We start from the raw sequence: 25,107 nt of genomic DNA, 5'->3' as shown, positions 1-25,107 counted from the left end.
CTATGATGAAACAGGAGACAGATCACATATTAGTATGCTCATAACAGGTTTAATATTTACGTTCTATTCTATTCTATATAATAACATAAACTGACCTGTGGTCTTCATTGGTGGCGATTAGACTGGATACATTGCGCAGTATTCCTCCTCCACTCTCAATAATGGCCAATGTATTGGTCTGACTTCGGTACGTTAATGAGCTAACTAGGAAAGCCAGGGCTCCATCCACAGAACATATGTCTGCTTTATTCTCCGTACAGTGGGCTGACAAGTTCCACAGAGCGCTCAGTACACTCTTCAGTGTAGATTCCTAGATTTAGAAAAAAAATAAAAAAATAAATAAAAATATCAAAATTGCTTAAAATAACTAAAATAACTTCTAACAATTATTCATCTCAATACAGTTGAGGTTCATATCACCATGAACTACCGTATTTTTCGGACTATAAGACACACTTTTTTTCCCCCAAATTTGGGGGGAAAAGAAGGGTGCGTCTTATAGGCCGAATGTGGCGCCTGGCATCCGCTGTAATAGAGAGGCGGAAGCCGGCAAGTGATAGACGCCATTACAGGTGCCGGGGCCTGCGACATCGCTGCACTCCTCTGCCCTGCAAGAAGCCAGCAGCGGCAGGGGCGATGCTATTCCGCTCCTCCGTCCCCCCGCCGCTGGCTTCATGCAGGGCAGAGGAGCGCAGCAATGTCTCAGGCCCCGGCGTCTATCCCTCCCCGGCATCCGCCTCTCTAGTACAGCGGATGCTGGGTCTGCAGTCTGTATCAGCGGCCTCTTCTCCCCCGGGGCCGGTCCCCACCGGCCCCGTACCTGTAAAGTTGCAGGCCGGCTCCTGCGCGGCGATATCGCAGGAGCCGACCTGTTCGGGTGACAGCCGGGAGCCTAATGAGGCTCCCAGGCCTGTCACTGCTATATATTAGTATTGCGGCTGGGTCTATGACCAGCCGTAATACTAATACACAGAATGTCCCATAGACGGCAATACAGTTGTATTGCCGTCTATGGGACTTGCAATCAAGTGACCGCAGGTTCAAGCCCCGGGGGTAGGGAATAAAATAGTACAAAAAAAAAAAAAAAGCTTTAAAAATATATAATAAAAATATGAAATAAATAAAAGTTCTAAATCACCTCCTGTCCCTAGAATATATATATAAAAGTAGAAAATCATATATATCATAAACCACCGTTTTTTTTTTCAATACAAGGTGATCTAAGCAATAGATATTCCCCAAAATGGTAAACTAAAAAGTACTTCTGGACCTGCAAAAAAAAAAACACTCTATGCATCCCCGTACAGCTGCAGGGTCACCTGTCAATGTGGCCTTGCAGCTGTTGCAAAACTACAACTCCCATATATTAAATATTTTACCAGTTTTTGCTTCAAAATTTTTTTTCCCTATTTTCCTCCTCTAAAACCTAGGTGCGTCTTATAGTCCAGTGCGTCTTATAGTCCGAAAAATATTACGGTATTTACCTTCTTAACATCAAGAGCACATTCTGTCAATGCTTTAACACTGCCAACTTCACGCAAGGTCTTCTTACTGTTGACATCTGCTCTCCAAGAAAGATTCCTGAGCACACTTGCAATGACCTGCAACAAAGAAACAGATTACATAAATATTGTTTTTATGTTATACGTTCTTTTACATTACTGACCTATTTTTTGCACAATTTAGCCAAATAACCAGTAAACGTGTAGTATCTTTGTTGTCAAACTGGATTCCGCCCTTGCACTGACCACACAGACCACTATACATTTCTTATTGGATGTATTTAATCTTGTGTGATCTTGCTTAGTCTGAATGTGATGAACACTGACACTTATTACTTGATCAAGTAATTGAGAAGGTGAAACCTTACACTGGACAATGAATGAATAAACTTTATTGTGGATTCTTCTTTATTTTGGAGTGTTCCTCAAATCCTGTTTTTCAGACCAGAATACAAATGTAGCTCTAGCAAGTATCCAACATGGAAGTCATTTGTATCATCATCTTATGCTAAAGGATTCTTGCAGAACCTTAAAATATATGACCTAAGAATAGGCCTTGAATATAAGATCAGTGGTCGTCCAACTCCTGGCACTCCAATTGATGGATGTGGCACTGGCTGTCTAGAATAGTTACAGCTCCATGGATATGCATAGTTACTGTAAATGACACTACAGCACACCCTTATAGGGTCATCAAAATAGGTCATCAATATTAAAGTCACAAAAACCCTTTTAACACTTAAGCTCATACACAAGGCTTACTATACAGAGGTGCATACACTGATGTCTATACAACTGCTAGGCAAGATGTATAGACCGAGACATGAGCTATTTCTTGTCTGTTATCAATATTTGCAGCTACTGAAAGTGCCCACATCTTTAATTACGGTATACACTCAGCTAATATATGCCAAACTCCTGTACAACTCCTTTACTACAACACAATTTTGTATTATTTTGATGTCTTTTCATATGGTGGTCTTTATACTATAAGCTCCTTAAACAAGTTACCTGCTGCAAATCTTCACTTTCTGATTTCAACTGGGCTACAAGGGCTCGCATGCAGCTTTTCATTGAACACAGAGTAGCCTGAAAAGCAAAGAAATATGTGTAACAATAGGCTTCAGATTTTTATTTTTTTTATACAATGTGGAGGTCTCCAAAAAGAAAAAAAAGAAAAAAGAAAAAAAGAGCATAAATAATAACTACCTTATTAGCTACATCTCCAAACGTCAAGTTGGTCAAAGCCATTCCAGCATACCGCCGTAAAGTAACACTATAGTGGTCATTAATAAGTCCATACATTTCACAGTCAACTTGTAAAAGCTCTGCAATAGCCTGCAATCCTCCTGTACATAGAAAAAAAGACCATTTAGAACATACTTTCCACCCAAATGTGCAGGTTAAAGGCTTTGTGCATAATCCTACCAAGTTCATTCATTGCATGCCTATGTTCTTCATCAAAGGAGAGTTTCATCAGGACACACACGGCAGGACAGATCTGATGCTCTACAGGGGCAGGCACTAAAACCAAACAGGGCAATGTGAGTAAAAGGTTGTCATACAAAGTAGGGTTAAATAGACATATATCAAGTATGTTAAATAGAGACAATCTTAAGGTTGCCCCACAGCTCAGATGGGTATCGCCCTCTTTCAGTGGCTCATCACCCTTGAGAACGAAGGATGTTATAATCCCCCAACCTGACTCTTTTTCCCCCTGACATCTGCAGCATGAGGAGAATTGGGATACGTCATGCTCAGCTAACACTCATTTAACTGTATTGTAAAAATAATAAAAAAAAATTCTGTATATTAAACAAGAATAAAATACATACTGAATTAACTCCAATGAAAATTAGTTCATAAAAAGTGCTAGAAAATCTATAACTAGCAATACAAGGCCAATAAGCAAGTGGTCAATAGGGTGTCAGTCTATATGATCTCTGCTGACTTGCCAGAATCTGAGCTGTTATCACATATATTAACAACATGGATAATTCCAAAGTTGTCACCCTCATCTGTGAGAATGCAGTTTTAGCTAAGACAGACATTCTGTGTCATGTCACAAAATCTTCCAACAATCTGTCACATTCCCCTTTGTACAAGCAGACATGTCATTTATATTCTGTCATACTTGGATTTTTGTCCTGGTCCATTCCCTGTTCATGTGCCTCTTGCCATTCCCAACATGTTTCACAGTAGGCTCGGATTTGTTCAAGGAGATGCAGGACTCTTATTTCTCTTCTTCCCCTCTTGTCATCGGGTTGAGAATGTATGATATTATGAAGAGCGGCGCTTGCTCTGGCACGTGCTTCCTTACTTCCACGAGAGTTTCCCAGCAGCACTGAATCTTTATCATTTCCATGTAGCAATTGGATAAGCAGCGGAAGACATCCAGACTGACGCATAGCAATACAACTATCCTGAGAGCTTGACATGGCTAATAGAGTGCGAGACATGTCATCCTTGTCATGAGTACCAAGCATTGATAGAAGAGAATATACCATTTCCACCTATAAATAGATTAACAGGAAACAGGTTATATTAAAATTTATATTTCAAAATTTGAAACAATAAAGAGGTTTTTCATATCCACAGGACAGGGGACAACTGTGTGAATGATGAGGGTCCAATCATTGGGACCCCTATGATTACACAAGTGCCTTATGTGAATACATAGCTGTACATGCTTGGCCACCATACTGCTCACTTCTATTGGGCTGACTGAGAATGCTGTTCTGGAAGATCTTCTAAAAGAAATTAAACTGTGGCCAAGCATGTGTACCACCTCTTCATTCATAAGGATAATTTGTGTGATCGCCAATGATCCCAGAGGTCAGTCCCACAGTGATCAGACACTTATCCCTTATCCTGTAGATAGGAATCAGGTCGCCTTAGTGGAAAACCCCTTTAATACACAAAGCAAGGGGACAGATTTTGTTACAGTATCAGCCATTATTTTGAAAGATTGCCATAATTCATACTGTCACAGATGATGAGTGTTCACCATGCTTTGGATACATACACACACATTACATACTGCATCAGTGATCGCTCTCAGAATGGAGTCACTAGGTAAACCATAGCAGGACTTCTAGATCACAATACCTTGGTTGGTTTGCTGCTCTGTTGTAAGTTTTTTTGTTTTTACTTCAATAACAATTTAATCTGTCTGTTTCATTCTCTCTCTAGAAACCTGCCCCATGCCTGGATGTTATGTCTTATAAATTTATCCGATTTTTTTTTTTTTTTTTACTGTATAGTGTTTATGTCTCTATTCACATTGGCATCAAATTATGCTATCCTGCCTCCCAAAATAGTAGGTTTCTCTAAGAAATAAAAATACTTAAGAGATACACGTGAATAAAATGACATTCAATTTACTGATCCCTGGCGTATCGGTTTCACTGCTCTCCAATTCATGGTATAATAATAATAATACATTTTATTTATATAGCGCTAACATATTCCGCAGTGCTGTACAGCTCTGGTATCTCTTAACACCAGAAATGCCTGGAAGTGCCCACATAGCCATATACTGTAGTTGATGTAGAGGTGACCTACTTTGGTCATTAGTGGACTGAGCAGGCAGATCCATGAATTTGGAATGTGTCAGACTTAAAGGTAATGACCAGCAGGCAGTGTTGAAACCAGAATGGCAAGAGATTAGCGAGTGATGAGCATCATTTAAGACATGGAGTTTACCTCTTTTATATAAGGTCCCCCCCCCCCTCAATAGAAGCCAATAAATGGCACACAAAATCCACCATCAGAAATGATGGCATTGACGGGAGAGTTTCTCTACAGTTTCAGAGACACAGTATATAAAATAATAAACACCCACTAGTGTGAACAGTCTTAATTATGGTTGTAAAATTTTACATCAGTTACCAAAATGAAATACAGAGGACTGGGCTTTAGCGGCATTACTAACGCAGTGTTACATGGTCCATTTACCTTGGTACCGAGATGACTGGTGAGTCTACGTGGAACAGAGTAGGTACTGTTTGAGCTCATAACACTGGCGGTCTCATGATCCCCACGAGATGTGACGCCCTATATTTAGAAAAGGAACTGAATGTCAATCAAAAGCAGATCCAGATATTTTAGTTGAAGTAGCATGGTACACCTTGGTAGCTCTTAGCAACATACAAGCAAAGTACAGTGAAACCTCATTGAGACAATCACCCAAAATTGCATTGAAAAGTGACATTGTAGGGGAGGGGTTAGTCTTGTCAAGAAAGATTATTTTTTCCTTTTCCAATGTCTAATATTGTTCCCTGCTACCGTCATATCCCTTTAACTTTAAGTTGATATTTCTTACTCATAAAACACTATCAGTTGAATACTCGTATTGATGGTCATGTGACACAGGTGAGGACCAGAAGGAACTAGATAACACTAAAATACAGCCATCAGTAAGAAGTATCTTCACTTCAATTTACATACTGTACATTTTGATGGGACAGAGAATATTTTTTGTAGGAGTTCTATTGTAATACTGGACTCATCTGAAGTATGAGGTGATGTGAAAGTCCTCCTCTAAGGAAAGTGGTATTTTATATCTAATTTATTATACTACAAGAACACAAATACCTTTCAACAATGCAACAGAAACAAAGAAGAACTAGCAATAAATGTGTTCTAGTGCTTGTCATAAATAATATAAAACATGAATGTATAAAATACATTATTTAACATAAAGACAACTGGCGACCAATTTTCAATGCATAGTATTGCAGGCAGCAAATCCCTAGAATTTTATAGATCATTACAGAGCTGGTGTTGTGTGTTGGAGCCTGATGCCTAATAAAAAGGATAACACAAGGAAAAGACAAAAAAGAATAAATGAATCTCTATATACATACACAAACACATCCCCCCCCCTCTAGAAATCCATTCATCACTGTCACCATAGAGCTGGCAAAGGGACCTAATCTTCATAACTTATGAAGAACCCAACTAGTGACGTCTGACTTGTTCTCATGAGATACAAGGAGATGAAATGTTGATCAATTGCTGGATAACTCATGAATTATTGTGAAACAAATTTGTTTCTGGAAGATCCATACATTTTTTATATAGTCCTGAGAAAAGGACCCATGATAGTTTTGAGACCTCATCCTCTACATGCAGGTTTAGTTTCATGCTAAAGTTATGGTTTATATAGCACCCAGCACAGAATACAAAGAAATTTCAGATACAGAATGTCCACAATCCAAATACAGCTGCATCTCCCAAGCAGAAGTCAAACTAGGAATTCAACAATACAAAATATAGAGTAGCGCACCATGGATAAATATCTTACATGTCCTTATGAGATCCTATAAGGTGACTTGAGTCTGGTTCTTACACAGTCCATTCTACATGCTCCTATTTTTTGCACCCAGCACAAAAGGCAATGATAGTAAGGGTGCTGCTCCTTTTGTTCCTCCTCACAAGTCACAGCAACATAAAATATTCACTGGTCCAAAAACACAGAAGCATACGGGCTGAGTCTCAGGGGTATGAAGGGATTACAGCGCCATCCATTAAGTCATGCAGTGATTAACCTTCTCCACCCCTGTAGCACTCACACACCAGAAGATTCCCCAGATGTCCCATGAAAAGCCCTATGCTCCAGCCACTAGCCATCTGGCCTGGAAACACTAACCAAATACACAGTGGAAATGAGAATAGTAGCAATACACAAAATACAGCTCCAAAATAGGTGAGGCCTTTCTACCAGGTAGCATCTGCCTAGCCAGACTTCTAAATATGCAACATGTTCATGCTCTTCTAAACATAACACAATTCATCTCTAAGTGCCATGAAGTTGTTTATATAAAATATCTGATCTGATCTATATTACATAATGTATATATATTTGTTTAATGCATAACATAATACTTATGTCTAAACAATGACTAGGCCAGTATACTGCCTGGAATAACTTTCCTACACATGAGAGCACTTGGACAAAGAGACAGTACTACTGCCAGTGACTTGTAAGAACATATGGCCAACCATTTTAGCAGACAGAAAAGTCAAAGGTTATGTACACCAAAGGGACAATTTCCAGTTTTGCTTTATCAATAGGATACAACACTTTATAGAGACTGGCGTATACAACCACTGATCTCAAAACATAATAGGGCTCAAGTATCAGCAGTATATTAGTCGGTACAACGCCAATGCGCTATAGTGACAGAGAAGTAAAAGAAACATATAGGTTGCGTTCACACATGGCAGATTACGTTGCAGAAGTTTGTGTAACTGAAAATCAATTCCATTTATCTGTAGGGTTGTTTTGAAGGGCAGCACATTGATCTCTACAAGTCCCATTCAGATGAATGATATATCAATTTTTAGTTGTAGAAATTTCTGTCATGTGTCAAAAAACCCATAGGGTATGTTCACACAGGACTGATCTGCAGAGGAAAATCCATACCAAAAACCTTAGCAGCAAAACCCCCCATTAAGTGATACAGGCGGCTCATACAGTTTTATGTCTGTGTAATGACAGTAACCTCTATGAAAAAATTGTCTGACCATTGTATAAGCAATGCTACCTCCGACGCTGCCCCTGCTACCTCTTGTGTCACCTCCTCTACCTCAGATTGTAAGCTCTTGCGAGCAGGGCCCTCAGTCCCATTGTGTGAAGTGACTATTTCTTTGTAATGTATCTTTTTGTCTGTACTTGAACCCTTCAACTTATACAGTGCGGCTAAATATGTATATAAATAAAATGTATTATCATTATTATTACTACAGTTCTTATGCAGAATTACTGAAAGTGTGCTGCAGAATTTACCCTGCAAGGATTGCCAAGGATGAAATCTGCAGTGAAAAACTCACAATAAACTGCAGTTTTTTGTCCTCCCCCCTCCCTGCAGAGTGAGCTTTTGTAACATTTCATACATTTGTACTATAATATATGGCACAATTTTGTACTGGAAAACCTGCAGCCTATCTGCTACATGTGAACATACCCTTAATATCAAAGTAACTAAAACAGCTGGCAAATAGTTCACCAAAAAGTGTTACCCTTTAGTTTTACATACTGTAATATTCTATAGGCTGCTGCAAGGAAAACAATCCTAGGTATTGCAGCACTACTTGAGTGTTGTCTAGCAAACACCAAAGCATGTAATGTGTTAATAGAACGGGAGGCGCTAAACATAGCTGACACTGAAATAGATATTAACGTGGCTTCCGATTTTATCGAGTGACATATCTAAGAATGAAATGTGTTTTTGTCACTTCTTTGGAAATGTACTAAATTTATCACAGAAATGATCAGGGTTATATTCAGCAATAAAAAAAAAAAAAAAGTATTTCTAACCACATCATTTATATATAAATTACAATAATAAAAATCTACTGTGCACATGCATACCTGCAAAAATCACCTGTAACATAAGACTATGACAAAGACAGCGCTGGCCTTTTTATTAACCTGTTGGTACTTAGAATTTCTTAGGTTTTGTATATTTTCGAAACAAAATGACTCCCATATATGGAACATCTCTTCCGTAATGCAAATAATATTAGCAGAGTAAGGTGAGGATACAGCACATCTCTGACAAGTTGCCAGCACAGTTACTACCTTCATCTGCACTAACGCTAGCTAGCTTGTTAATAGACATTGTACCTTCAAAGTTGTAAGTGGAAAAAAAATCCCTGCAGTCTACCCGAACAAAGAAAATTGTGAGCAGTTTGGCTGTAATACACAGGACCCCCACTCTGAGCACTAGAGAACTGACAGCGCAGCATTTTCAACTCAAGCACAAAAAGATGCTTGTGGCAGGTTGTCATGCGAATTCTTTATCTCATCTCATCCGTCACTTACAGACCTCTCTACAGCTTGAGCTTTGTTACAAACACACATGCCATTAGTAGAAATGTACGACCATTAAAATACATTGTAGTAAAAATGGGAAATATACATTTTCTTTCACCTGGCCGTTTCCAGCAGTGCTGCTTGTGGCGACGTCTGAAGTCCCCTGTCCGTCAAGAGGTTTCTCGGCATCTCTGCTGCCAGATTCATGCTTGTTCTGCGATGGCCTCTGCAAGAGCGAACAGGAGTTACATGGAGAACGACAACAAAGCAAATCTTCACAAGATTCTGAAACCTGACAAAGTACCAGGTCAACGCTTGTCATAAATCTCCTGGACTAAGCTTTGTAACATCCTAGAGATGGAAGACCAAGGATTATCAGTCCAGACTCTAAGCTTAGATTTGATGCTGTGAAAAAAGAGACGTGTGCCGGCTGGGGATTACAGCCCTGGAAGACAAAGGATGTGCTGTGAGACACGGGAAACCATCCTCCACCAGCTGAGCTCTAGCACAAGCACAGGGATATTGAGCGTGCTCTAAGGCTCCGGCTTTGCTGCAGCATCACATGACCTCATGCATCTTTCAAGGCCACAACTGTTCAGACAAGGCAGCTAGGTAATTGTAGTAATTGTTTGCTATAGACTCCAGAAGACTGTCAAATGACATTAGAAAACATGCCATGGTAATATTATTTAAAAACGATTAGTACATATAAATTGAGAAAGCCTCAGACTGAATGGAGACTATGGCTTTCGTCTGAAAATGTGTCCTTACATTTAGATATATTCAATAACCTGTATAATTTAATATCAATAATACGCTGTACATTGTTGACGTACTATTAGAGCACAGCAACCTGGGCACAATTAAAACCATAGGTAGCAATTTTTCCCATGATCTCTCTCAGAATGACAGATCCCTGTGATAATTGGCATGTATATATTCTCTGATGTATATTGTCAAGGGGCGCAGAAGGGAAGCCTCATTATAGGAAAAGCAGGGCTGCATTGTCAGCAGGAGAGCAAGTTACCCAGCCTAGGAAATGTCTACATGTAAATGAAGGGCAGAGCACAATACCGAGCTAATGATCAGGCGCCCATCTGACCGGCTATAAGGGTTTTGGAAATCCAGCCTTTTTGTTAACAGTAAAACACAAAAGCAGGATATTCTACCCATTTATTTATGTTCGCTGTACACATTGCCTTTGACAAGTCTGCTTTGCCGCCATTATGCCCTGGACCTCTTTTAGTTTCTCAATTACATTTGTTCCACTGTCAAACGGCTTCAAACAGTCCCTCCAAAATTCTCAATTCACCTTAAAGGGAAACTGTCAGGAGAATCCGAGACAATAAACCATAAGGATGTCCTTATGGACTGGTTAGTTAAGTGTCCTAAATCTGCTAGTGGTAAGCATATATGCCCCAGGGGAAAAATATATCTTTATACAATCACATGAAACATTGCCGTAGAATCTTAATCTCCAGTTTTCCCCACAGGTCTGTATTTAAAGCTCCTGCTGTCCTAGACACACAGTCAATATATCACTTTCTATTTTACAACAATGAGATACACACACCCACATATATATATATATATATATATTATATGCTCACATATAATAACACACAGACCACTGCACAAATATTGCCCATACAATATTAACAAACAGGCTTGTAGTGCTGAAAAACTGCAGTGCATAAAACTGCAAAAAAAAACAAAAAAAAAACAGTAATGCATCTGTATAATAGTCAACCAGTGGCCAAATAACAGTCTTTGTTGAAAAAACAGTGCCATATATTACTGAATATATACAGCTTCATACAGCATTAACCAAAAAATGCAGTCATACAGTGCACAGAACATATAGGGATTGCCTGGGATTTTCCATACATTTCCTTAAGAGTAGGGGATTTCAAGTCACATACATTTTATATATATATATATATATATATATATATATATATATATATATATATATAAAGCACTACCCGTCCTGATCACTACTCACCCATTAAATACCCCGCCAGTCCACCTGCAATGACGCCATGTACATAATTCACATGAATGCTATCGCCACGAACTGGCCGTTACATGCTGTACATGTAACAGTCCTCTTTACCCGAGAGTGTACACAAAAGGCTGTGGGTAGACAAACACTGACTACCCTGTGAGCCCCAGAAAATGGCCTACTCACTGGAGACTGATATATATAGCCTTGACCTCTCTTGAAGTAAATGTTTTATCGTGTTTGGACTGGGTGCCAAGTTGTACAAAGCAAAACCACTTTTAACTGCAAGACCAATGGAACACAAAGCAATTTGCTAATCTATTAATGAAATGTTTAGAACTTCTTTGGGCGATATTGACATGACTAAGGTCCGTCCACGAAACATGGTCCTTGTTAGGCCATAGTTACCAGACTGTAGTCAGTGAGTTATGATATAGTGAGATCCCAAACAACCGGACTGCTACAGTACTGAATTGCTAGAAAGTTGTGAGCTCAGTAACGTAGTGATCTGGCTGTTTGGGAGCTGACTGTACCACAACTCACAATGATGCAGTGATTTCCATTCACACAGCCATGTTCAGCCTGGAAAATACAGTCTGCCATTGGACCATGTTCCCTGGACAAAACTCTGTCTAGATATAACCTAAGTTAGAAGTATTGCAATCTATATTTCAACTACCTAAAGCAATTGGCTCTCTATACCTTTCAATGATGTCTGGAATTTGACAATTCTAACTAACTCAGATGCTTGAGTATGATTGTCTCAAAGTATAAAGACTCTCTACCTCAGTTGGCTAAGGATAGACGTTTTTGAAAATCTATGGATCCAGAGAAGAAAATGAATGCCCAAATGATACGCAGATACCAAGAGGAAGCTGGCCGCAGCAAGAAACTTCATGATCCTCAGGGCACTGCATAAGTCAAGCCCAGAATGGGTCTTCATCAGGTTCTGCCAAGTTCACAGTAACATCAACTCTTTGCTGTCTGGGAGAGGCAGGCCGCTAAAGCAGCGGTAACCAGCCTCGTCTGATGGACCACACTGACTAGATCAGTCTTAGGATTGTACCCTACAATGCCTATAGCCAATGATGTATGAAGGTAAATTTAGCACAAGGAGAGGTGATCCGGATTTGTTTAGCTGGGGTCTACAGCGCATAATATTCTGGTATAAATCTAGCTAGAAGGGAATGACATAATTCTGATGAACCAGGAAAGAGGAACTTTAGAGGGATTCAGCTACTTAGTGCCTGAAGCGGTTTCAGCATAGAAGTTGCAAAATAAAGAAGAATAAACAAGCCGTCCCCAAGGCTGCTTAATGTGTACGTGATTTAATAAAGCTCTCATTATATATCCAAATTTAGAAACAGAATTATCATCATTCAAAATGTCAAAGGCATTAGGCGGAGACAACGGAAGCTGCTAAAGAGTACTGTGCCAGGAAGAAAATGGCATCATTACATGGTATTTATCCAAAACACAGAAGAAGCCGTAACATCTGCTCACTGCGAACTATACACATAATGAAAACCTACACAGTACTCCCATTCAATGGCTTCTCACACAAAAATACCTTTGCATGCTATTAGAAAGCCAAAGACATTGTTAAACTATTTTTAGGACGCACAACCACATAAGACATTACTTAAAGGAAGTCTATTAAACCTCAAATGACCACACAAGTAAAAACAGCCACCCCTTCCTGTTCCTCCCCTCTAATGATGAGAAATTTCAAATTTTAAATTTATGCAGTTTAGTTTCCTAGTTCACCAGGGGAATGGTCGCACCTATTGGTGCACCTGTTTTCTTCTCTCTACTCCACCCCCCACAACCCCTTTACACAATACCTGGCATTCCCTCCCATCACAATATTGTGTAATGGGTCAGCACAGAGAAAAGACAACCAATTCACCAGCAGGTGTGGCCACGGCTGTGGTGGACTAACAATCTAAAACATTTGGTGGTGACACACTTTAAGGATGCAACCAATTTTGGAAACACACAAATAAAAAAAAATAAAAAAAATGCCACCATTAAATTTGCACTTTCTCTCGGTTCCATATTGTTTCATGTTACAGTTAAAACTAAGAACTATGTAATGAAATCTCCTGTGTGTGTGTCATAGGAGCTCAGCCTTGCCCCCTCTCCTCCCAGTCATATCTCTTTCTGTAATAAGCGGATACTACAGAAGCCTCCCTCCTGTGCCCAGCTCAATAAGTTCCACCCCTTCTCTAAGTTGCACCCCTCTGTTGGTTTGTGGCTGAAGACACAGCAGCCCAGCAGGAGACCTTCTGTATATGTCTTCTGCTCTTTCAGCATTCATTTCTGGGTTTAATTTTGCTGTGGCTCATTTTTTTTTCCCCATTTGTTCAGAATTCATTTTTAAAAGCTTTTTTTTTTTTTTTTTTTAAGTCTCGCTAGGGGACTACACTATGGGACCTTCTAATCCCTAAAATCCTCATTAATTAATAATGATGTCTTTTGCTCCAATGAAAGGTGAATGAAAGGTGTGGCTGGTCATGGTGCTGCATCTACTATAGAATCGATACGGTCCATTTAAAGGGATTATGCCTCAGAACATATTTATATATATATATATATATATATATATATATATATATATATATATATATATAATTTAAGATGCTGATAATTGGAGGTTTGACCCCTAAAACCACTAGTCTTGAGAACGGGACAGTTTACCCCTGTTGTGAATGCAGCAATGGGAAAAGCAGCTAAATCCACTGGTGGACACAGATGCACACTTGATTATCTCCGATATTCCCACTGAAATGAGTGGGGGTGCATCTGTGTCCACCAGGGGACACGACCACTTTTGCTGTGACTGCATTTACAGTGGGGGTAAAATGCCCCCATCCTCAAGATCGGCAGAGGTCTCAGCAGTCATACACCCATCGATCAGCAATTTATCCTCTCTCCGAAACATATATGTTTCTTGATACACCTTCAATGATATAGCCGATTGCAGATGTTAGTGAGTGTTTTGGGAAAATTATTGAAAGTACGGTTAAAGGGGTATTCCCACCTCACATACTCAGCAGTCTTCACTCTTGTAAAATCTTCTTTCTTCCTGGTTTCTTGCATCATTTGGTGGGCGGGGTTTCACAGGCAACCTGCCGTTTAGCTCTGCCCCCAAATTCACGTGTAGCTCCGCCCACCCATATTGGACTATGAAGTACAGGCAGCAGCAACTCCATTCTGTGTTACATACAGAGACTGCCTGTCTCTGCCATAATGATCACAATTGTATTAGCTAGCCTGATAACTGGGAGAACAAAAGAAATGAAAGCAGCTCCTCTCCCCTATCTGAGTGCAGGACCTAGGTCACATGGTGTAGACACAGGAATAGCTAGATACACAGGCTGGCTCCCTGCACTTAGCCCCTCCTCCCTCCCCCCTGAGAGCAGCAGATACATCATTTGACTCAGGAGCAGCTAGGTCAGGGCTGTGGCCACAAAAAATTGAATAAAGTAAGATAGTGGACAAACAAAACAGTTTTGCTGAAGCAGTGTATTTAGGAAAAGTCTTACATCCACATTAACCAGCAGTATAGATAGAATCCTTGTGATGGGACAACCCCTTTAAGAAGTTGTTACTTGAATTGTAAACACATGGGTACATCACATTAGGCAGTAACGCTTTCCTTCCAAAAACACTTGCTATGTTTCCAAGGCCTTTTTTTTTTTTTTTGCTGAAGAACTCCAGTTTTTAATTACTGTAATAAGTGGCCCATTTCTACTATGCCCGTAAACCTGAGATTTCCAATTTAGTGGCTGAAGATGTACAGGTGAAATATATACAAGTGCAACTCATTACTGCAATTAAAAACTGCATGCAGCTCCTCAGCAAAAAAAAAAAAAAAAGCGCTGTGTAAACCCAGCCTAACAGCTAGAATTGGCCATATCATTAATGCGACTGCAGTAACTGCATTGCAGATGCTGTACCATGTGGCCGTGCCCTTAGGGTAGCCATACAAGTATTGTAAGCAGATTGGTGGTTGGACAACCAATGTACAAATGATAATTTGATGATAGGTGACTGCTCAGGTGCAGTCATGCACTTTTCAGTTAATAGTGACCATTACAGTATTAACTGATGGACCAGAACAATGGACAGCTGATGCTATAATGTGAACCTAGTGTATTGTTCATGTTCACCTTTACACTGTTACATAAAGGTCATATCTTTGGTTCATGATCGCTACTCCTGTTACTTATGTATTACATGTGGGGTCTGCTCACATTACTTGTTTATACACATAGGTGACATAATACCATTTATCATTTAGTTCTGTGTTCTTGCTGTGTGGTGAAGCCACGAAGCAGGTTTATCTTCCTGTAAAATAACAGATCATCCCACCTGTAATTATTTCCTAATATACTCTCAGGTGCAAAAATAACCTGAAATAAGTAGTGTTTCCCATAGCAACCAAAGCGAATCCGTATGTCATTTCGTCCTTCATGTTATATTCAGAAAGGCTTGAAGGTTAAAAAAAATGCACCAGGGAAGAGCAAAGGAATTTTCTATTTCCTTCAAGCATCCTTACAGCAGAGTAGTGGATGCTTTCTGATAGTTTGCAGATGAGACAGCATATAATGTGCTGACTGCCGCAAGTAACTGGAGAGACTCTGAATGTGTTCCAGCAGCCCTACATATATAGTTACGCGTCTAACAGGAAAGATTCTACTAGAAGAAAATGTGCAGCCATAGCATAGAGTTCCTGCTGTAACTATAGTGGCGCTGAGGAGCAATGACAATGCTGCGTGCCACAAACGCGGGCCTTAAAATAAGGGCACTAGTAGAAAAAATGACATGCACAATTTGTCTTTAGTACCAACTTGTAGGTAACTTACTCTGAAATTGAATGTTTGACCCATAACAGAACATTGTACCATGACTAGCGATAGTAGCCAAATCTATTTGTTTGTTTTGTATTGCCCCTAAGTTGTGTTGGCGGTGGAAGGTCAATGCGTCTTATAATGTGGAGGTGCCAAAAATCAACCCGGTACTATTGCACAATCTCCACCCACAAATCTTTATTATACTCTGGGGTCTCTCCCAGCCAAATCAAAAGCCTCAGCGGTCTCTGACGTCATTCTCTGTTAACAGAAGACGTGGGAAGATTGGCGTGGAGCCCAGTAGAGGTAAGTTACACTATTTATTATATTTAAATCACCTCCCTGGGGCCCCTGATCGTTACATTCTGGGATGTGAAGAGACCCCAGAGTATAATAATGGTTTGTGGGTGGCGAACGTCAAGAATTTGGGGTTCCAAAAATGTGAAATTTTAGTAAAATTCAAAATAAAAACAATAAGGGCCACCCTAGGGCATTATAATTTGTGGAGGGTTCATTATACTGTATGGAGGCCACTGTGAGCCATTATACTGTGCGGAGGGGCCACTATGGGACATTATATTGTGCAGAGGGGCCACCATGGCACATTATACTGAGCAGAGTGGCCACGATGGGACATTATACTGTGCGGAGAGGCCACTATGGGACAATATATGTGTGGAGACGCCAGTATTTGAACATTATACTGTGTATGGAGACGCCACTATAGGGCATTATAATGTGTGTGGAGGGGCCATTATGAGACATTACACAGTGGAGAGGCCACTATGGGACATTATTCTGAAGGAATAAATATTTTTTTTCTATTTTCTTCCTCTAAAACCTGAGTGCATCTTATAGAGCAAAAAATACAGTAATTCCTTCTTTTAGCAAGTTTAGTCAACATGTTGTCTGTAGCAAACCTACACTCCCATTTCTGACAGGTGCCACTTGCTCAGATTCACAAGATTCATAAATAAAGCGTTGACACCAAAGATTTAGACATGAAATCTGTAAAATACATACAAAATATTATTTACCAACCTCAGATTCTATATTCTGCGTCTGTAGCATCTGCCGCATCCGGAATAGGTCTTTTTCAATTTGCTGAATTCGAGCAACTCTCAACTGTATGAAAAGAAAAATCTGTTATTAATTTTTTTACTTTTTTAATGTGAACAAAAACTGCGCCAAGGAATTTTTTTTTTCTTTAAAAAAGGCAAACCCCCACTATACAGAAACGTGTTTTTTTCAGTCCATGTTCGTGTGTGTGTGTGTGTCACTCAAAACCCTTTATCAACAACTCACCATACCCAATACAAATAAAAAGGATCACAAATCAAGCTGGTAGATATAAAGAATTTTGCCATAAGGCTGAGTGCAGACACGGCAGATATTTTCTTCCACAAATTCATTCCAAAGCTACAACCTATGCAATGGCTGAAATCCACATCAATAAGCATGGAGTGAATTCTGTGCTAATTTATCTGCCATAAGTTAATGGTTTATGAAAGCCGTATCCACCTGCATTGTACTGTGAATCACTAAGGCACAGCATTTACAGCAATTGTACCATTTCTAAACCTGTCCTAGTGGCTTTATGGTACATGCAATATAAGATGCTGAATAGTGATGAGTGAGTAGTATTCGATCGAATACCTCGCCATCAAATATTCGAAGCGTTTAATTATTATTAGTCCGGCCGATTACACGCTTTCCTATGCCGGCGAGGTATTCGATCGAATACTACTCGCTCATCACTAATGCTGAACATCTCACAAAAAAGTTCAGCATAAAAGTGACATACCTGTGCTCGCTTCTCCATGTCCTGACAGGTCCCCAGTTGCTCCTCCATCGCAGCTCTTATCTGCCTCGCCTCAAATTCTAGTTGTCTTCTGGTCATGTCAGTTTGTATAGAGAACTAGGAGTCACAAAAAGTGTGAAAACCTTATTGTAATGATAATGTAAAGATTGTTCTCAATATATGAATTAAAAGAGCTTTGTGGGGAAACAGTATATGGTCAGATATAGTAACTGAAAAGACACTACTTTTATATTATAGCAAGGTAAAACAACTGCTATATGGACTATGCTTTACACAAGTGTACTATCAGGAGTGGGGGGCTTTCCTCACCACTTAGTGTCATGGCTGGGCGGTAAGGAATGCTCCCCCTCACACAGTAAAGAGCAATAGACACTACTGTGAGGAGCGGCGTTCCTGACAGACTGTCTGAAACAACCCTCTGACGCTGAAGATCTACGGTACCGGCACCGATAGCTCTTCAGCGGGGGCACAGAACGGGAATTCAGCACGCTGTTGGCTTTCTAGCAGTGTATTACACCGCATGTGCCCCGAGGACATGAAAGGTCCTCTTTAACGACATATTCATAAAGTATCAGGATGAGAACATCATTTCCTAGATATGATGGAATAAAAACATTGCATCAGTCTCTCCTTTGCTGCCACCTCCATCATCTACATCAGTGTTTCTCAATGTTTTCAACCCAAGTACCCCCTTGTGAAAAAAGTTCCAACCGAGTACCCCAATACACACGGTGGTGACTGTCATGTGGCAGACCTGGCTCCTGATCTCAAGCTGGGAAAAAAAATAATCTGGCGCACAAAATGTGCCAAGCAAATTTGCTTGCTTGTGAAGGATCTGTGGGAGAGACGCACTAAAAATTCTGTGGGTCTGTTAAGTCTTGAACCAGTTTTTCACTCATCATATCATAGATCGAATTCTATTTGTGTATTCAGCACAGGCTACCTGCTTCTGAAGAGGAGACCTGACCCCTAACCTGATACCTGCCTCAGCTTGGCAGCCACTGAGCAGGAGTATTACAAGAAGATGGCTGGTTTGGGTGGCATGAGCTTCCCAGCAGCCATGGAACCTGAGCAATCACTAAACCTGTCACTTCCAGAGCAGTGATTCCCAGCTATGATGTGTACCCCTGGGGTACTCATACTGTAGGTTGAAAACCACTCATCTATATCAGCAGAATGCACGTCTGCCATTGTTTTTTTTTTTTTTTACCACTAATGTGAAAACAAACACATCAGAAATGCCTGCAAAATGAACTGTCACACCATATCTTCCACAGTTTCTTACAGTTAACCTTATGGAACTACTGGAATTTCTGCAGATAGAGAACTTTTGAAGGACAGGAAGATTTGTGTTTTGAAATATCCAATTATATAAAGGAATGATATTAAGTTTACATATACCTCTAAAGTGTAGGGAAGAATGGTCTAAAATTTCTTAACGCTACGCAAACCCTATATGCAAGCATAGGATATTCTGTCGGTTGAAATTGCTCCAAAAGGGGATTTACAGTACAGGTTACATTGAAGTATTCACTTACTTTTGCTCTCTGCAATGTGGATGTTTACTCAATAACACGGACAGTAACCCCTGTTTGTGCATTATATATTTGCTTTAGGTTGAGTTACAGAAGACATCACATTTTACTAGAAATCAATGCAGAAATCCAGGTAATTCCAAAGGGTTTGCCTATATAAAAGGCACAGAAAAAAAATGTGCCAGCAGGACTGGCTAGCATTCCAACATGTGTGGGTTTCTTTCGGCTCTAGGTTCACATCTGCGCAAAGGTCACATCTCCGCCAGAGGACGCAAATGACGGAGAACCGCACCACTAAAACAGAGGTTACCTGCGGACCGCATAAACTATAATGGGGTCTGCCGAGAGGACAATATTTTGTATACTGAAGTCCTCTGTGCAGGACTTTTCTCTCTGTCGATTTTCGGAAGCTTTTGCGGTGGCGTCTCCAAAGAAGATTCCAGTGCAGATGTGATCCTAGCCTCACAGCAGATATCAGGGGGAATAACTTAAAAATCAATTGACCAATTATTTGTGTTCTCAGGATGATAAGCCACCAACAGAGCTGCCTATTAGAAGCATCACCTCTCCCACCATTCAGGGCATACAGGTGCTCAGACAAGTGTACACAGGAATAGAGGATTTGTCCGACAGATATTGTATGTGTATTAGAGATTTAAGGAACAATTCGGCAATGGTGACACTACAAACAGAACATAGGCTACTCAGAAGTTTGCATCTAATAAGGCACTCAGTCTAGTATGATCTAATGTAATGTAAAATATTTTAAAAAAAAATAAATAAAATAAAAAAAGGGCTTTTTTACTTTGTAAACTAAATGAGCTAAAACCCATTTGCTGACACTTACATTTTCAGTAAGAGGGAGGCTATCGATTCTTTTGGTCAGATTCTGTAACTGGGCATAATACCAGTCCTTCTCTTTTTCTTCTTTTTCAAGCTCAGCAATAAGTGATGACCTAAACAGCAAAGGAATATAAATATGTAATGACTGTGGATAAAACTATAGACGTTGACATCATATAGTACCAGGAAATCTATGCTTGGCAATAAGCTGGTCGATGACATTTCTGTGTACCTGCACACAATTGTCAGCCTGATCCAAGAATACCATGTACTTTACTGAAGCAATTATTTCTTAAAGGGTAATGAAGATTCAATGTCTATGGAGCTGACCGAGACAGGTAAGTGCAGCATAGTAGCCAGACACGTGTGTGACTACTGCTCCAGGCAAACAGTAATGGTAATAGGTAACTATAGGACTACATAGCAAGCCATAAACACTAACCCAACGTGTTTAGGAGCTCGGACAATTTTAGATTCAGAATCTCCATCTTATTAAATGTAAATATTTCTAATCACTAGTCATTCTTGACATTGAATTGTTATTGTCACTGTTGCCACTTGCCTCTCCTTCTCCAGGTCCTCCATGTATCCAGTGCTCTCTCTGCTCCCATTGACAAAGCCTCTTCTTGGAAAAGAACCCACTGGAACTGGGCTGCACTCCCCTGAGTGGCCAGAGAGGGAGCCTTCTCTGCTCCCATAGGAACGAAGAGACATTTTTGATTTCATCTTAACGCCAGGAAAGTTACTGCCATCTAAATTTAATTCTTAGACAGAGAAAAACCACAACTTAACATGATTTATATATAAAAATACACATTGAACACAATGAAAAAGTAAAAAAGAAGAAAAGGAAAGAAAAAAGCCATCTAAAATCAGTATAGATCAGTAAAAGCAGAGGTCTAGAAAACTGTCCTTATTATAGCTCTAACAATGTTACATAACTATGGATATATACACTTAAGATCTGTAAAAAAAAAAAAAATAGGCAAAAACACCCTGAAGAGCATGTTAATGGAGTCGTTCAATGATTAAGGAGGAACTTTCACCACATCCAGGTCCACCGATTCCAGCTCTGTTGAAATTTTTCCTTTTGCCCTCCCCTTTCTTGAGTAATCAGTACAATTAGTTTTAGTCCCTGATATGGTAATTAAGTGTCCTACGGTCAAGAAGGTGGGGTAAGGAAATATGAGTGCGTGGTTCAGAGATCTCTGACACTGTCCATTGAGAGCAGGATATAGTCAGAAAACTGAAACTCATGCCTCCTTGTCAACTTCTGGCTGAGACCTCCCACGTGACAGTGCCTAGCCTAAATGTCATATTAGGCACCAAAATGAACTGCACCGATTACTAGGGAATGGTGGGGTCTAGGAATCAGTGGAGCAGAGCTTATGAAAAGACACAAAGATGAGGACTTGGCGGAGATGGTGAAAGATCCTCTTTAAATAATAGATTTCTGTTAAATCACACTAAACAAATCTCCCAATTAGAACCACTTGAAAAAATGCTCCTGTGTCCAGATGTTGTTAGATACTTCTTATGGCGATCCTCAGCGTTCTTTGAAGCCCTTCTCAGAAAGCCCACCTTGTGTCTCCAGTGCAGGTGAGAAGAAGTCTCTTCTACTGTGATAATTCTTGTACAACTAATTCTTGTGTCTGTGTACAAGTACTGAGCATGTGACAACAGCTTGAGTAAAACTCTAGAGACACAAGGTGGATATTCTGAGACAAAAACTGCAGGGGGCGCAATAACAAGTATCAAACAGCAATATCTAGACACAGGAACTTTTTTTATTATTGAAATCCCTTATTAAAGTGCAACACACTGACAGATTTATGGCAATATACAAACGTAAATACACTGAGAATGCATTTGTAAGATAATAACAAAAATCAACATTTATTTTTCAAAAAAAATTCCAACTGAAAAAATGTTATATATTGTGTGGACTATCAGCAATGTAATCGTTAATAATAGACATCCCCTTTAAGCAACTTATAGGCAGAGTACAACTCAATGAATTTACTGAGGATTATTCTCACATAGGGGTAAGAGATATATAATGGTTATAAACTCCCCTCTGTGTAGAGATCTCATTTTTCTTCTCACTGCTCTTTAGCTAATATAGAACTTGCTTCCATTCTTCGCACATTACACGCTACTTTACTGAAAGAGATTCAGACTAGTCCTTTGCATCCGGATTTATAAGGTAACACTATATTTTGTTACTAGGAACAGTAAACTTAACAAACGTAGTGATGAATCTGTTCCTTCTGCGACAGCGCACGGAAAAAGCTAAACAGTCCGGAAGACAAACCATCCTGTCTGCAGAGAAGACAGATCTGACCATTTTCAGTCCTGACTATGCAGATGATGAGCGCTCGCCGGTCACGGCACATTCTTTGCACATTGCAGCCATAAATGTATTTGTTGAGGGATTACCTTTTAGCCGTTCCAGGAGATCAATCTGACCAGTCGTAGTCATCGCTTCATCCTCAATGCTGCCTTGTAGCTGTTTAAGAACTTCCTGCAATAGAGAGTGCAACACAATGAGCACCCCGATAACCAGCATAATAACAAACCAAGCTGCACTGCAGTGTTTGTGGGCTGCCTGCATGCAACAGCACTGAAATGGGATATCACTCAGTCTGGCCCTGCGGGAATCTAAATTACACACTAATATAAGATATTGAAGCACTGGCACAAAGCCACTCAAGTCATTTTACCTCAATACTGATCAGTAAGGCGGATTTATCACTGCTCTGGAGGAAACCTTGATGGAATGGGAATTTTACACAAATACATACTGTTCACTCTGAATCAACACTTAAGCAAAGATGAGGGAATTTTCTAAACTGCAATTCTCAAACGTAACCAGATAATCTGTGGTTTTGTCAGGGGAATCCTAAAATCTTACAGTTATGTATAGTTGAACAACAGAAAGTCGTCAGCTCTTCACAATAGTCTGCGAATAGAGTCAGAGTAAACATGCTTGTAAGTTGCAACAGATCACAAGACATAAAATTGCTGGTTAAGGCCCCGTTCCCACGGAGTAACGCGCCGCTCATTCTGACACGTAAACACGTGTCAGAGTGAGGCGCTTCAAAACAGATCCCATTGACTTCAATGGGTGCCGGTTTACATGCGCTACAATTGAAATCAATGGAAGGCTTTGTAACCCATTGATTTCAATGTGTTACGCGCGTAAGCTGGCACCCATTGAAGTCAATGGGATCTGTTTTGAAGTGCCTCACTCTGATATATGTTTACGTGTCAGGATGAGCGGCGTGTTACTCCGTGGGAACGGGGCCTAAAACCTGCTTGTTAAAAGGGTTTCCAGTATTTGCAGCAACACCAGTGGGTATGGCCATAGTGGTTATAAAATAAAATTAAAAAAAAAAAAAAAAAAAAAAAAGAAAGAAAGAAAAAAGGCATACTCGTCCTCAGTGCTCTGTTGTCCACTCCCCAACCCCATTAAACTTAAAGCTGGAACTTGTGGAACTGAAAACCATGAGTTACACGTGACCTCTGAGATCAATCACTAGCCTCAGCAGCCCCTAGGTACCAGTGATGCAAGTGAGTGATGTCACCAGTCCAGCGACCACCGAGGCCTCTGATTGGTCTCAGTTGTCACATGAGCATCATGGCTTCCAGCACAGTGAGCCCTGAAAGTGGAGCGTCAAAAAGTGGAGTAGGCATGGACAATGGAGTGCTGGGGTTGGGGGGGGGGGGGGGGGGGGTGAGCGTATCCCTTTTTTCTTCTTCTATAACCACCCTGCAACCCCATGGATTGATTCAAATCCTGGACAAACCCCTTTAAGATGAATATGTATACTACATGTGTATGAACTTGCCAATTTTTTAACAGTTTGCCCAATTATCTAACATGTATAGAAACCTCCCAACACTTCCTCAAAGGCAAAAGTCAGGGGAAACGAGGACTGAGCAGGTGGATTTCTACTACCAGAGCCTTTAACTCTGCGCTGGTGTCAGAGATGACTGGCAGCAAACAGCTTTCTTCCTGCTCTCTGATCAGGATAAATGCATTGCTCGGCAGTACTGAAATCTCAAATTATTGAAGAATGTCTCCATTTTTTCATTTAGGAATTGTTTAATTGTGACAAGTAACAGCAAATAATACTGACCCACCAGAGAATGGAGCCCGCTACAATTTTATCATTTTTATAGGTGCTTCTATTTTTATGCAGGTCATATACACACAGGTATGGACTAGCCGAGCGTGCATCTGTTTTAATTGGGGACGGACAGTAAGCTGCTGCCACACACCTTAAGAGGCAGCTCATCATCCAGGGCCACAAAGGCTAAGGTATACTACAATTCAATGCGTCTGATCCGCTTTCCACAATACTTCACAAACGGTCAGGAGACCCTGATACACAACAGAATTAGCTGATCATAACAATATCTTCTATGTATGGCAGCCTTCAGAATATGTAGTATAAAGCTTGGACGAAAACTACAAATAAGGCAACCAACTTTTTATGCATTTATGAAATCCGGTGAAATCTATCACTTTTCTAATCTGGTTGTGTGTCTGTAGATTTCATTTTCTATTTTCTGTACATAATTATGGGGGCCGCCATATTAATATTTGTTAATATTTAGTGATGTGCTTTACAGCATAGCATGGCCATAGGCAGTAATATCATGATGTGATTTGCCTATCATTATATCTGTGTATAGATTGTACAGACGGGATCTGAG

At 40.1% G+C, this 25,107-nt stretch overlaps 1 protein-coding gene across 5 annotated transcripts in view; it reads right to left on the bottom strand.

Annotated features, from left to right (window-relative positions):
* APC (APC regulator of Wnt signaling pathway) overlaps nucleotides 1–25,107 on the bottom strand; it is an 89,329-nt gene that overhangs the window by 8,652 nt on the left and 55,570 nt on the right. For 2 of the 5 annotated variants that reach the window (XM_075272133.1, XM_075272141.1), the window contains 13 exons: nucleotides 22,825–22,909; nucleotides 20,948–21,149; nucleotides 20,390–20,498; nucleotides 17,990–18,103; nucleotides 17,227–17,310; nucleotides 9,431–9,550; nucleotides 5,460–5,558; nucleotides 3,637–4,015; nucleotides 2,931–3,026; nucleotides 2,712–2,851; nucleotides 2,514–2,591; nucleotides 1,485–1,601; nucleotides 96–310 (listed from right to left, as the gene is read on the bottom strand). In XM_075272133.1, the coding sequence (XP_075128234.1) occupies nucleotides 96–310; nucleotides 1,485–1,601; nucleotides 2,514–2,591; nucleotides 2,712–2,851; nucleotides 2,931–3,026; nucleotides 3,637–4,015; nucleotides 5,460–5,558; nucleotides 9,431–9,550; nucleotides 17,227–17,310; nucleotides 17,990–18,103; nucleotides 20,390–20,498; nucleotides 20,948–21,149; nucleotides 22,825–22,909 (1,838 nt within the window). Of the gene's footprint in view, nucleotides 1–95; nucleotides 311–1,484; nucleotides 1,602–2,513; nucleotides 2,592–2,711; nucleotides 2,852–2,930; nucleotides 3,027–3,636; nucleotides 4,016–5,459; nucleotides 5,559–9,430; nucleotides 9,551–9,628; nucleotides 9,949–17,226; nucleotides 17,311–17,989; nucleotides 18,104–20,389; nucleotides 20,499–20,947; nucleotides 21,150–22,824; nucleotides 22,910–25,107 lie in introns of those variants that run through there. The other 3 variants (XM_075272148.1, XM_075272155.1, XM_075272163.1) reach the window with 3 other exon arrangements.

The sequence above is a fragment of the Leptodactylus fuscus genome, chromosome 1 (assembly GCF_031893055.1).
Source record: "Leptodactylus fuscus isolate aLepFus1 chromosome 1, aLepFus1.hap2, whole genome shotgun sequence".
Taxonomy (NCBI): domain Eukaryota; kingdom Metazoa; phylum Chordata; class Amphibia; order Anura; family Leptodactylidae; genus Leptodactylus; species Leptodactylus fuscus.
This window is presented reverse-complemented; position numbering and strand designations above follow the sequence as displayed.